Source organism: Montipora foliosa, chromosome 10 (genome assembly GCF_036669935.1).
Source record: "Montipora foliosa isolate CH-2021 chromosome 10, ASM3666993v2, whole genome shotgun sequence".
In the NCBI taxonomy this organism is placed as follows: domain Eukaryota; kingdom Metazoa; phylum Cnidaria; class Anthozoa; order Scleractinia; family Acroporidae; genus Montipora; species Montipora foliosa.
Window position 1 is genome coordinate 8,155,746 of NC_090878.1, and position 12,500 is coordinate 8,168,245.

A 12,500-nucleotide genomic window follows, 5' to 3' on the forward strand; every position below is an offset into this window, starting at 1 on the left:
CTGCAAATGGTTAGACTTTCAAGTCTTCTCGGATAAGGACTATAAACCGTAGGCCCCGTCTCACAAATACCTTCTATGTTCATAAGTTACCGCGACGTTAAAGAACCCACACACTATTCGATAAGAGTAGGGGATGTAGTCCCCGGTGTTGTGGCTGTCCTGTTCTCACCAGCAGAAGTGGCCGGCTTGGCGTGATGTCTCTAAAAAGGCTTACGGTGTATGAGGCCACCTAACCAGAAACAGCCATAAGCCAAAAAGGGACTTTGCCGAGTGCTGGAACATGTAAATGTAAATGTAAATGTAAAAGCGAGTTTCGAACCATGGCAGTCAGGTCTCTTTGCCCGTACAACGCAAAAGAAGAGAGACCTCTGATAGCAGGGAAGGTTGACCTTTTTTTAAAAAAAATTCTTTCATATGGGTTTGTGGTGAATTAACTAGCCCCGGATTCTTTTCTTTCATGACTTTAAAGATTAAGGTAGAAATTGTTTTGAGGTTTGAGGATACAGTCAACTCTCTCTAAGACATCGGGACCGGCCTCAGCTGTCCGTCTTAGACAGGCTTATCCTTATCCTTATCTTAGAGAGGCTTATCCGGCTTATAGGGAATCGACGTATCATGACCCCAGGAATTTTGAGATAATAATGCTGAACCTGTGCACAGTGAATACCCGTCTGTTTACCCGTCTGCTTATAGAGAATCGACGTAACATGACACCAGGAATTTTGAGATAATAATGCTGAACCTGTGCACAGTGAATACCCGTCTGTTTAAAGTTTGTCCTAAGTTGTTTATTTGAACGAAACCTACCGGTTTTAGATTACAATACAATTCAGTTGTCACCTCCAAGTTATTTTTTGAATGGGACAATGATTTAATTTTAACTTGTACTGTATGTATTCCGGCGACAAGATAAGAGCTGTCAATTAAACGTCTGGTGTTAAAAAGAGGCACGTACAAGAATTTTACTTCCCTAAATCGTAATTTGCGGTGACATTCGGCACCTCACAAGTGTTCCGTTGACGATTTCAAAGTGTTCGTTGTCCGTCCTATGGAGGTGTCCGTCTTATAGAGAGTTTGGTTATAGTAAAATGACTAAGAAACAGCCGGGACCAGCACCAGGTGTCCGTCTTATAGAGGTGTCCGTTAAGAGAGAGTTGAATGTATACTGTTTTGATGGGCAAAAGTAGCTTTGTTTTTCTAAATATGGAGGTATTAAGCAAGTATTAGATGTGTGGCATACAGCACAATTGTTCAGTGATGGTAGTATACATCTGAATGTATCATCATGTCGCATCCTGAATAAATATCATGAATCCTATTGGTTTATTTTTATTGATCAGCTCACCCGTGATCGTGGAGATTTCTCCTCTTACTGACAATGTAAAACGAAGAGATTCCTAGCCTGTGTTGCATGAAGTGGGCAGCATTTTTCGTTCATCCTCAATATTTTGCGCGGCCAAATTGTGGGAAATCTTAGAGCTCTTCGCTCGAATGAGCAAATTTGGTGCGAATATTTGTAAATAATGAATTGACGCACCAATTTTTCTTCATTATTTAGAAATAATAGATTTACAGCTTTATGATATGTAAATAATCTTTTTAAGAGACAGTCTTGTTTATAAATAAAAGTTGTTTAACGAATTATTCGTATAAAATGGTATACGTGTTTCGTATGATATACATATCAGGTTTACTAAGAAGTAACGATTTACATATCAGTGAGTGAGTACTTGTTCATTGTTTGTAAATGATTTTTTTGCAATTTCCAATCATTTGTAAAAAACCAAAAACACGCACGCATTAAGGCTAAATAATAAATTTACCAACGGCGCCCCGTAGTGAAGCTAGCCGTCTTACCATGGGTAAATAGCGTTTGTCCACGGCAAGGACCTTTTTGTGTGTAACCGCTTTCCCTAGACTGAAACTACCCTAGGGTTATTTCTATGGTTATATCAAAAAGAACAAAAGGATTTCCCATGACAGTTCCTGAACTAAAAAGTACGGTTTATCTGCTCCCTGAGATAGCTTGGCCAATCATAAATCAGAACGTGGCAAATACACGAAGATCCCTAATTAGATTACACGTAATCATACCCTATTATTTTACCCTGAGGGGAGTCTTTTACTGTGCAACCGCATTCCCAAGGGTAACATGAAACCAGAGCTGCACCAAACCCAAGCCAGTTACCCTTCAGAAGGCCTCAAACCCAGGGTGTGTGTAACCACAACTTTTAAAAGTAGTCTGCTCGCTTAGGGACGGGGACAGTCTGAGACCCAAAAGAAGCGGGTTAACACCAGCAGAGCGGGATTCGGGTTACTGAACATTTACATAACATGTAGATAACATATCAGAATCCAAGGAGATTTGAAACTTGTGGCTTTTCAAGATCAGATAATTTAGATGGGAGTCCAATTGGAGATTAATTGAAGCTTTAAAATGCTCACAGGGCGGATGTAGTTCATGGTGTTCCTGTCTGGCTAGTCGATGTCGTGCTCACCAATGAAAGGCTTTGACAACAATTCAGCACGGCCAAGTCCTTCTTGTATCCATACTAAAGTGATCACAGACTCCATAATCGTGTCCTTCTAATCATTTAAAACAATCAATGTTTACCTGCTATAAAATGCCCATATTTTTAAAGTAGTTGCAAGCAATGTTGCAAGCAGTTCCCACAAAGAAAATGTTGCAGACAGGACAAGCTAGCCAATCAGTGAGGTGTATTTGACACACGTGTTTAGGGAGTGTAACCTCAGCACACAAACTAAGACCATCGATGCGGAACGTAAGGGAAAGTAATTTGCTTTGCACGTTTTATGCCAAGAAACCTTTCCCTAAAAACAAAACATGGCCTAAAAGAGAAGTATGTTGAAACAGATGCTCGAATTATAAGGTGAGTGTTGAAGTTAACGCTATGTTTTTTGAAAGTTCGTAACATTCGAGCGCGGTAGTTTCGCAAACCATCCAAATTTGTTGGAATTTTCACTTGTCTCGCAGAAAACGTGGCGTCGTTAATGAAGAGTCGTATTCTCTCTTTACCCTACTTCTAAATGTGTGCCAACTTGGTGGGAATTTGAACAGGCCTAAACAGAGCTGATAATAAGCGAGAAAACTAGAAAATCATTGCCGTGGGCTCACATTCTCAACAAAATCTTTGTTAATCCCATTCCACGTCTGGGTGCATGACAGCGTGGATAGCAAAAAGATTTTGCCCATTAACGGTACTGTCTTTTCGGTGTTTTCGTCCTCTGACGTCGTTGTGCCTTCCAAATGTGCAAAGAATAAGCACCGTTCTTTGAAATATTTCAATTTTCATCGTCGACAAAGAAATGGGTTCTGTGGGGAATTTTCAAGTGACGTCATCGCCGCCATGTTGGTGGACGAAAACAAAAGATCTCTCATTAGCTGCTTTTGTTCGTCACCAGCAATTGTACATTGCAGCATTGTTATCTGTGTCTATAGAGATTGGTTGCAAACCACCTAGACATGTCAGTCATGGTGTCGCAAAATAATTAAGTAAGATAATCAACTCGATAAAATTTCTACAACAACCTTGAAAAATAGGCCATTTCCAAGTTCATGTCTGACTCCTCTCCAAAGCGAGTCTAAGTGTGAAGTCTTGGTGATGGTAATTAGTTCTACTTTACAAATGAATGAAAAGCAATATTTCCACTTAGACTCACTTTGAAGAGGAGGTGAGACATGAAAATTGGAAATGGCCTCTTCAGGTGGCTTCAACGGGACTCGAACCAATGACCTCTGCGATTTTGACCCATGACCTCTGCGACCTCTCCCTTGTGATTTTTTAAAAAGATGCCTCAATATTACTTGAAGCTAAACAAATAATGTCAAGGAACCTTTTAGGTCTGATGTTTGAAATTATGCAAATACCATAACAGATGTAGATAAAATTTCAATTGCTGGTAGACATCCCAAATTCCCAATTGACCATTAACTCAACCGAGGTTGAACACGACAACTTCAAGTTGGCAGAGATTTGCCACACAGTTTCTAGCGTATTTCCTTTTTATTGTCTTTTACCAGCTGAAATATTTTTAGTGTTGGAATTTAGAGGTTAATATCATGCTGAATGAATGCACTCTTTGCTTAAATATTGGCTAGACATTTATTGGTTTCTTTATTCCAGTTACAATGAAGTACTGACCCTTGTGTGGTATGCCCCTTCCCCCCTCTCCCCATTTAGTTTGGGATCCTTTGTTAGATGCCTGTTTTCTTTTCTTTTGGACTGAGTTTGTGGCCTTTTTCTTCTCTCTTCTTAAGTACGTTAACTTGGGCTGCTTGTGAGTACAATGACAAGAGTCTCCTTCGATCTTCCAAGAAAAATCGGGAAGAGAAAGGAGACTGCCAACCACCTCGACTTTCACTGATTTGCCGCTCATCCAAGGAAATGGTTGAGTCAGTCAAGTTTCGACTTGTCAAACCTTTTTTAAAATTTTGCACATGATCAATCACCACGCGTTATCAATATTTTTTAAAATTTACAACAGCATGGCAATTTAACTGTCTAAATTCCCAAGAGTATTTGCTCCGTGTGTTGGTTACAGAAACTAGTCTGCCAGTTTAGCTCGTTCTCATACTCGTAATAAGGTTAAGCATACATCAGCGAGTACTAAAATAATTTGGCGCCTTTTTTAAACTTTGTCGGGAGCTTTCCCCGGTGGGGGGGGGGGGGGGGGGGGGGACTCGTCATACCTTTTAGGGCTTAAAAAAGCGGTTTTGGTACCTCTTACGTTGGTCAGCCTCAAAAGGTCCACAGCGGGAGCCTTAGCGGTACCGTTTAGGGTACTGAGCCGAAAAATTATAGCAAGAGACATTTGATAAATAACTATTTTTTTAATTTTGTGCAATTAAATCCCATAATTTGGTACCTCTTAGGGGTGAAAAAAAATTTCATGCCACGCGCACAAGACAGGATCTTGGTACCTCTTCGGGTTCTTTTCAAATTTTCCGACGAGCACCCACGTCCTTTTTATATGGGCTTCCCCCGCAGGGGTAGGGGGGGGGGGGCGCTTTCACGTTCAGCAAAAAGTTCATGAAAAGCAAACCCTAAACCGCTAATAATAAATCTATCGAGTTTCTGTCAGGATATATCTGCTGAAAAAATCACCAGTCGTAAAAAAATCAAGTATTTTTCTTCCTTCGTTTGTTTACTTCATGGCGAGCGCGAACTGGCTGCAGTTCCGAGAAGCAGTTATATCGGTGCCAATAATCCGAGACCATATCCAATTTTCACCACAAAACTTCAATGAATATAGGGGTAGTTTCTAAAGAAACTGTGGTGCTGCGTCGGTGGGGAAGTAGTATACAAAAATTTGGTTTTATCAACGGAGTTGATAATGTAAATTGGCCACCGTACAGAGATTCTAAAAGCTGACGTTTCGAGCGTTAGCCCTTCGTCAGAGCGAATCGAGGGAGTATGGCTTACGTGTAGTTTTTATAGTAGAGTAGGAGCTACACAATTGGTGGTAACATGGCAACGTGAAAAATAGGAATATATTAGTTAAATGAAAAGCATTCGTTGATACCGTGAGGATTAAGGGTGCCGATTTGAAAGATGAATTTTTGTTCCAGATTCTTGCGGCTTTCCGTCGTACCTAGATGTAGGGAAGGGCCGCAGATAGCCATGTGTTTTTTGGAGTGGTTAGGCAGATAAAATGGCGAGCGACTGGCTTAGATGCATCCTTGTCATTCTTCTCAACATCGCGAAGGTGTTCGCGGAATCGGTCACTTAGTCGTCTACCTGTCTCACCAATGCATAATTTATTGCATAACGTACAGGTTATGCAATAAATGACATTTGCGGAGGTACATGTGAAACGATCGGTGATCTTAACAGATCGCTTAGGTCCCGATATCTAGCTAGTGTTAATCTGTATCAATCTGCTAAAGCGCATTTAAACAAGCAAAGTAAATTTAAAGGACTTGACGGTTGGCGGTCCAACTCGTTTTCCCACTGCGACTTTTTGACTTCAAAGTCGTCGTGCTACGAGTCCGCAGTGCGATATTTGAGACTTTGCGCATGCTCCTTAGAACTTGCTTCCAGATCGTACTCGTCGTCGGTGCTAAAACTCTCTAATACGTAATGTCGAGGCGGCTTCCTCTTCCCGATTTTTGTAGGAAGATCGAAGGAAACTCTGCTCGCAGGGTAAACTCACCCTAACACAGCAATCAGTAGCTCAACCAAAAAGAGGCAGAGGTTGGTACCGCAACAAAAGTTGATAGAGATGCATTCAGCCAGAATATGATGCAAATCCAATTATCTAACCACCCTCCCACGACTCTTCCAAAATTACGCCTTATAACAAATAAGTATAATCTCTGAAAAGGTCTTCAAACCAATAGGTGATAGCCCACATCTTTTAAGTGTTAATTTGTTATACTTGTAACATTGGGTTAATATACGTCATGGAAGAACAAAAGTTATCTTAAATGAATTGCAAAGGTGCGCATAAGAGTTTTACGTGGCGCCTGTTAGATCCTAGAGCCGTCAGTTGTTGTAGTGAATAATAGTAAAAAGTCAACGGCCAGATTTATCAATAAATAAAATCGTTGATGTTGTAAATTATCGAATTTGCGACAATCGGTAAAAGATTGGAAAATGGTTGTAGTCAGGTCAAAGATCTTTTCTTTTGCCTTATGTTCCCAGCAGCATTCGAATCACATGTAAGCTTGACCTCGGGGCAAAAATGTATCATAACTGATGAGCGAACTAGAAACGAAGGAGGAAAGTGGTCTCCTTTGATAGTACTGAAGTACCTAGTTTTCCAGCCAGGCTTCGATCTTCTCTTCTCTTGTTTTTGGTCTTTTCTTGAAAGGGTTTTTAAACTTTCGTTTCTTCTTCACTTCTTCCTTCGCTCTCTCTTCGACGAGTCTCTCGTCTGCCATTTTTTGTTTGACCTCCCTAGAAAATGAATCAAAAAATAGATACTGACACACGATTTACCAGTGGCTGCTGCATGTCATGAATTCAGTCATGCGAGATCCAGCCTGCCTTTCTTGCTTCAGGGTAATGCATTTTCGCAGGTGAGGATGAGGAAAGAAAACGGATCCCCATGCCCCATAATAGTTTTTTAAATCTATCTTTAGTTTCCTAAAGCTATTTTAAGTTCTCGTCCCAATGCCGCTCATGTTGAAAAATTCATTACGTCATTACAACTGACCAATCAGGTGACTCTCTAAAAATAGCTTGTTAGCTAAAATTTAGATTTTAAAAAACTATCATTGGAAGAGGCCCATGTATGGAGGGGGATCCGTTCTTACCTTATCCTCTCTTGATTTCCGAATTTCCAGGAGACTCTTCTCCGCAAGAGAAATACGTTTCGCTTTTCATCTGAGCATGTGAATATTAACAGACGTGTATTGGAGAGAGCCCATGCTAACTTACGCAACAGCTTCTAACGCCACCAAGTCAATATCGACAAAATCGTCTTCGTCTTCCGAGTTGGATTCCTCTTCGGCCAAAGTGTCGAGAATTCCTGTTCAAAATGGAGAAGAAGAAAGCAGCTACCTTGGTTATTAACATTGTCGTTTCATCATTTCCTTAAGATAGTTGATATTTACAAGATATCTGCAATGTGACGAATGTCCAAGCAGGACTTGGGTTTAATTTATTGAATCTGCTCATTGGTAAATACTTCAGGATGAAGAGAAGAACTATCTTGTCGATTGACACTAATCCCTAAGCCCAACAGTATAACTGAAACCGTCACCCAACAAGTTAAGCCAGGTCTTGGTCACACGGCAACCATGACTGATCTCAACGTTTTCTTGGAGATCCAGACTTTAGAGTTCGAACCAGGAGAAACCAGGAGAAAATAAAGAGCCAGAACCAGGAAAAATAAAGAGAGCTTCCCCCCATACATGTCCTTTTCCTCAGGTAATATGCCTCTAGTTATTTTTACATCAACTCCCACGCTGTACGGATCCATAGGGGATTAGGCAACAGCCAGTCATATGGCGGGAATGTGTTCTCTGAGCGTAGACTATCTACGCGGAACACATTCCCGCCATATGATTGGCTGTTACCTAATCTCCTTGGGATCTGTACAGCGTGAGAGTCGATCTAAAAATAACCTGAGACATATTACCTATGGAAAAGGGCATGTATGAGGGAATGCCCACTCTTCCCCCTTTATTCTCTCTTGGTTCGAACCGATTACCAGATGGTTGGGCCGGTTACCCAACAAATCGAACATTGTCATTTAAGTCAGAGGCAGTTTGCTGCTTGTTGGCGAAAGAAATATTTTTTGAAGTTCAACAATGCAGATATACGTTTAAAACGATGTGATGTTTTGCCTGGATTCAAAGCTTTTCAATTTAAGTAACCCAGGGGCGGATCTAGGATTTTTATTAGGAGGGGTGCAGCACTAAGGAATGGCGTAGCTGACTGGTGACGTGTTTATTTTCGCACAATGCTAGTTGTATTAGAAAGTCGCAGGTCATTTCGGGGGGGGAGGGGGGGGAGGGGGGTGCGCACCCGCTGCACCCTCCCCCTAGATCCGCCCCTGTAACCTTGAAGTTTAACTTACTAAGTTTAGCGCGCAGTATGTCCAACATCTCCTCATAAAACGCAATACTTTCGTCGAGATTTCCAAGCACGTGATTCAAGTTGCCAAGATTTGCCAGTGCTTTTCCAGTACCATTTTGATCTTTCAACTCTTTGGCAACAGCAAGTCGCTCTTTGTTACAGTTGATCGCTTCTTCATAGTTCATTTCCATTTCATAAATGTTTCCAAGATTGTTATAGATCTTTGCAAGAGGCCGTTTGTCATCTCTTTGCTTTGCAATATTAAGCGCGGCCATTAAATGTTCTCTGGCTTTGGCTAAGTCACCAGTTATTTTGAAGATGCAACCCAAATTTCCGTGAGCCCGTCTCTCACTTTTTTCGTCCTTTAACTCCTGTGACAATGCCAAATGTTTTTCATGGTACTCCTTGGCAGTCGTGTAATCTCCTAATCTGTAGTAAGCAAGACCGAGAAAACTTAACGCGTCTCCTTCCGCGACTTGGTCTTGATCGTCAATAGCATCGGCTAAACAAGTTTTCAGCTCTTTTATCTTCGCATACAATTCATCTTCGGATTCTTCGACAACTCGATAATTCTTTGGATCGTTTTCTTCCATAAAAATAAACAAGCCCTATTCCCAAGCATCCATACTTTATTTTACCGTCGCTTGCTGCTTCAAGCAGGGTTTACCTATTCCATAAGCTCTTTTAAATGCGCGATGCTTCCGAAAGGCAATCATAGTTTACGAAGCTTAGCCAATCACGTATCTTTGTTTTCAAGTTTAACAGGTGGTCACAAACGGGTGCAATAAAGACTCGTATTGTCCTTGTTAAACATAGTTTTATTAACACTTACTGACTATTTTAAAGCCATCGCTTTTTTCCCACTTTAGTGCGATGTGCCGTTTCGCATTGAAATGGTGAAGCGCACTTGCACTGAGCCAAGGGCGTATTTTAAAAGTAAACTAACTTTTTTTTCGCAAAGTCACTTTCAATCAATTATTTTTGGAATGTAAACGATCGAACCGAATATTTTGAAGTCTGTTTTATCAGATTGAAAATCGAGCCTGTTTACATCTGAATCGTCGCGCTGCAAATCGTCTGTTTCTATGTTAATTGAGAAAAGGAAGGTTTTGAATTCTGGGATAAGAGAGGCCACCTTCTGTAAATCTGATGTCAGCAGCCACATTCATTAAAGCAGAAACTTAGGACACTCACTCAATTTAACAGGACAAGCGTCTGTCTGAGCATTTATTCTTTACCAACTGATTAATCGAAAAAGGACAAAGCAAAGAAATGACTTAAAACCACACACAACCTATAATCTTAACCAATGTTCAAAAGTTTCTTGTTAATTTAGATGTTTTCAGTAAACTCTTCATTGTAAAGAAAAGAGAGACGCGCAACTCTTTCACTTCGGAAGGTTGGTCAATCTTCATCGAAAATGTTTTGTAATTTAAACTGATTATAAGTCAGCTTCGATATGACTGAAAATCTGAGCTGCAAGTACAACTAAAAAAGATGTCGAACACACGACCTTCGAGGTCCAGTAAATAACCAATAATTTGACCTTGTAATTGAAAATAGGCAGCCTGTCTTTTTTGTATTATACTTTGATGTCAAACGAAAAAAGAATGGCGATCCATCTTAGTTGACTTTGTTTCGAAATTTCATTGCGTATTTTTCCGGCAAAAAGTGTTTTCAGGATGAATTAAACTTTGCTCAGTGCCTATCTTGAATTCAAAGTTAAATCGCTTCAAAAAGACACAAAAAAGACAAAAACCGCCAATACACCTAATCGGCTAACTCAATGTTGTACCCAATTCAAACCCTTTAGGAATAAAACGTTTTGTTCCCAGGTATTTCCATATCATTTAAATATGAATGATACATATCATGCAAATACAATACACAAAGAATCTTAGTCCCAGGAGATTTGAATTAGGTACAACATTGAGTTAGCCGATTGGGTCCGATTACGCGTTCACCACCACAGTCTTGATGGAGATATAGTTTTTAGTCGCGCCTGCTCTGCCGGAGGAAGTCCGCTGAAAAAACTAATTCCTGTAAGTAATTCGATGTCGCGAACCCTTGCAGTGTTTTCCAATAGATACTGTGCAGAGGATTGATACTGAAAAGAAAAGGCAGACAAATGATAAGCAAAGTGGGTCTTATCGAAAATCCCTAAGCCCCTAGGCATTAATTGAAACAAATTCAAAGTCAAAATTGAGAACCAATTACGCTCACCCAGAGGACCACACAAAAAATGTAAAGTGCTTTGCATTTGTAATCAGCTCCAAAAAAAGTTGATTCATCTCTAGCTTATTCTAGTTCATTTATTTGCTATTTCTACACATAGGACTCTTCTTTGCGGTGTTTTGAATTGTTTGGACGAGTGGTTGAAACCATCAATCTGATTTCATCAGTATATGTTTTGATACTAAGACTGCTAAACAGTCAGAGATCGATGTTTCAACAACACAACTGAAAATCTCCCGACAATTTAAGCAAAATGAATTTATCACTGTTTATAAAAAAAACGTGTTATGGATGGAAGCTATACTTACCTTAGAACATGGCTGTTTGACCAAGTGGGGCAGTATAAAGGAGATTACATCAAGTCGTCCCTCACATCCAGGTACTTTGTGAAATGGTTTCTGGTCATTGTCACACCGCACAATGATTTTATAGTAATGAGTTGGAATTGCCACTGAGCTTGTGTCGTTTTTCAACCATCTTTGAAGGAAAGAATGAACAATAACAAAATTCGGAATGGTTGAGAAAATCAGTGATTGGACTCTTTCAAGAGTTTTTATAACATGGCATCTATAGAGTACACCTGGTTTTTAAACCCTTTGTTTGAAATTTGCTTTACAATACTGTACCACAGGCCTGAACTACGGCACCGGCGTCGCATGCATACCTGAGCCAGGTTATCACTTGTGCCATAGCCACAAACATACTTAAGAGGAAAACCTTTTGCGAACGGTGTCGGTACTGTGTAAGCACAAAGCAGGGGAAAAAACTATTCCCTTTCCAAGGGCTTATTTCACCCTTGTACCTAATTTATTGGTCGAACCGAGGTAAAGTAATCCTAAAAATAAGCAGAGTGAAAAAGAATTAAAAATAGCCCGTCTGCCGTATCAAAGAAATCGTTCCAGATCTCCTCTGACACCACTGCACGTGCGTACGCCACGTTTTGTTCTGCTTAATTGAAGTGTAGGAATTAAGTTAAATTGGTTGTACTCTCTGCAGACAAGGGATTTGTCACAATCCCACAGCGTCTGTGAACATGTGAGTGTTTTCGAATACTGAGTGTGAAATACTCTCTTTTAATAAACACTCGCCTGCCTCGGGTTCGATTCCCAGACTCGGCGTCATATTTGGGTTGAGTTTGTTGGTTCTCTACTTTGCTTCGAGTGGTTTTTCTCCGGGTACTCCGGGTTTTCCCTCGCCTCAAAAGCTAAAAAAAGAATAGAATGGTGTGTAACCTTCTGTTATAATCGCTCCCCGTGATGATCTAACCTTGTTATGCTACGGTCGTCATCTCGGCGTCCGTCAGCATTCTCGTCGAATATGGAACCGGATATGACGTAAACATGTGAAAACTTCACGGAAAGATCTCGAACGATTTTTTCAGCGTACAGCCAGATTCCTGGAATAAATAACAACAAGTGCATTTTACTAAGGACTTTTGGAGATTTTTATCTAAGTAGTCTTAATTTACAAACACTCAGGGGTGCAGGAATGGCGCAGTGGTGAGAGCACTCACCTCCCACCAATGTGGCCCAGCTTCGATTCCCAGACTCGGCGTCATATGTGGGTTGAGTTTGTCGGTGTTCTACGGCTCTGCACCGGGGTACTGCGATTTCCCCTCTCCTTAAAAACCAACATTTGACTTGATTTGCGTTAACTGTTAATTTCAGTTTGCGTCGTCCCCAATTAGTGTTCCAACGCTAGAACGACTAGACACTTAGA

At 40.6% G+C, this 12,500-nt stretch overlaps 3 protein-coding genes across 5 annotated transcripts in view; 1 reads left to right on the top strand and 2 right to left on the bottom strand.

The window, feature by feature from the left end:
* LOC137973716 (KN motif and ankyrin repeat domain-containing protein 1-like) overlaps window positions 1–1,318 on the top strand; it is an 18,331-nt gene extending 17,013 nt beyond the window's left edge. For all 3 annotated transcript variants that reach the window (XM_068820589.1, XM_068820590.1, XM_068820591.1), the window contains one exon: window positions 1–1,318. This exon is cut by the window's left edge and continues 617 nt beyond it. The gene's annotated coding sequence lies outside the window, so the exon portion shown is untranslated.
* Window positions 1,319–6,637: 5,319 nt separating this feature from the next.
* LOC137973730 (G-protein-signaling modulator 2-like) lies at window positions 6,638–9,269 on the bottom strand. The gene is made up of 3 exons (XM_068820606.1): window positions 8,548–9,269; window positions 7,404–7,494; window positions 6,638–6,920 (listed from the first exon to the last, which is right to left on the bottom strand). Exons 1-3 carry the CDS (start codon window positions 9,137–9,139, stop codon window positions 6,776–6,778), a joined length of 828 nt encoding a protein of 275 aa, XP_068676707.1. The 5' UTR covers window positions 9,140–9,269; the 3' UTR covers window positions 6,638–6,775.
* A 471-nt stretch (window positions 9,270–9,740) lies between these two features.
* LOC137973717 (venom phosphodiesterase-like) overlaps window positions 9,741–12,500 on the bottom strand; it is a 17,552-nt gene continuing 14,792 nt past the window's right edge. The window contains exons 24-26 of the mRNA XM_068820594.1: window positions 12,048–12,177; window positions 11,090–11,258; window positions 9,741–10,653 (exon numbers count right to left, since the gene is read on the bottom strand). Of these exons, the coding sequence (XP_068676695.1) occupies window positions 10,507–10,653; window positions 11,090–11,258; window positions 12,048–12,177 (446 nt within the window). The 3' untranslated portion in view covers window positions 9,741–10,506. The remainder of the gene's footprint in view (window positions 10,654–11,089; window positions 11,259–12,047; window positions 12,178–12,500) is intronic.

Coding starts and splice junctions, on each gene's coding strand:
- LOC137973730 (XM_068820606.1), bottom strand. CDS start 9,139: ATGGAAGAAAACGATCCAAAGAATTATCGAGTTGTCGAAGAATCCGAA. Junction 7,495..8,547: donor CATACTGCGCGCTAAACTTA/GTAAGTTAAACT, acceptor CATTTTGAACAG/GAATTCTCGACACTTTGGCC. Junction 6,921..7,403: donor GTGGCGTTAGAAGCTGTTGC/GTAAGTTAGCAT, acceptor TTCATTTTCTAG/GGAGGTCAAACAAAAAATGG.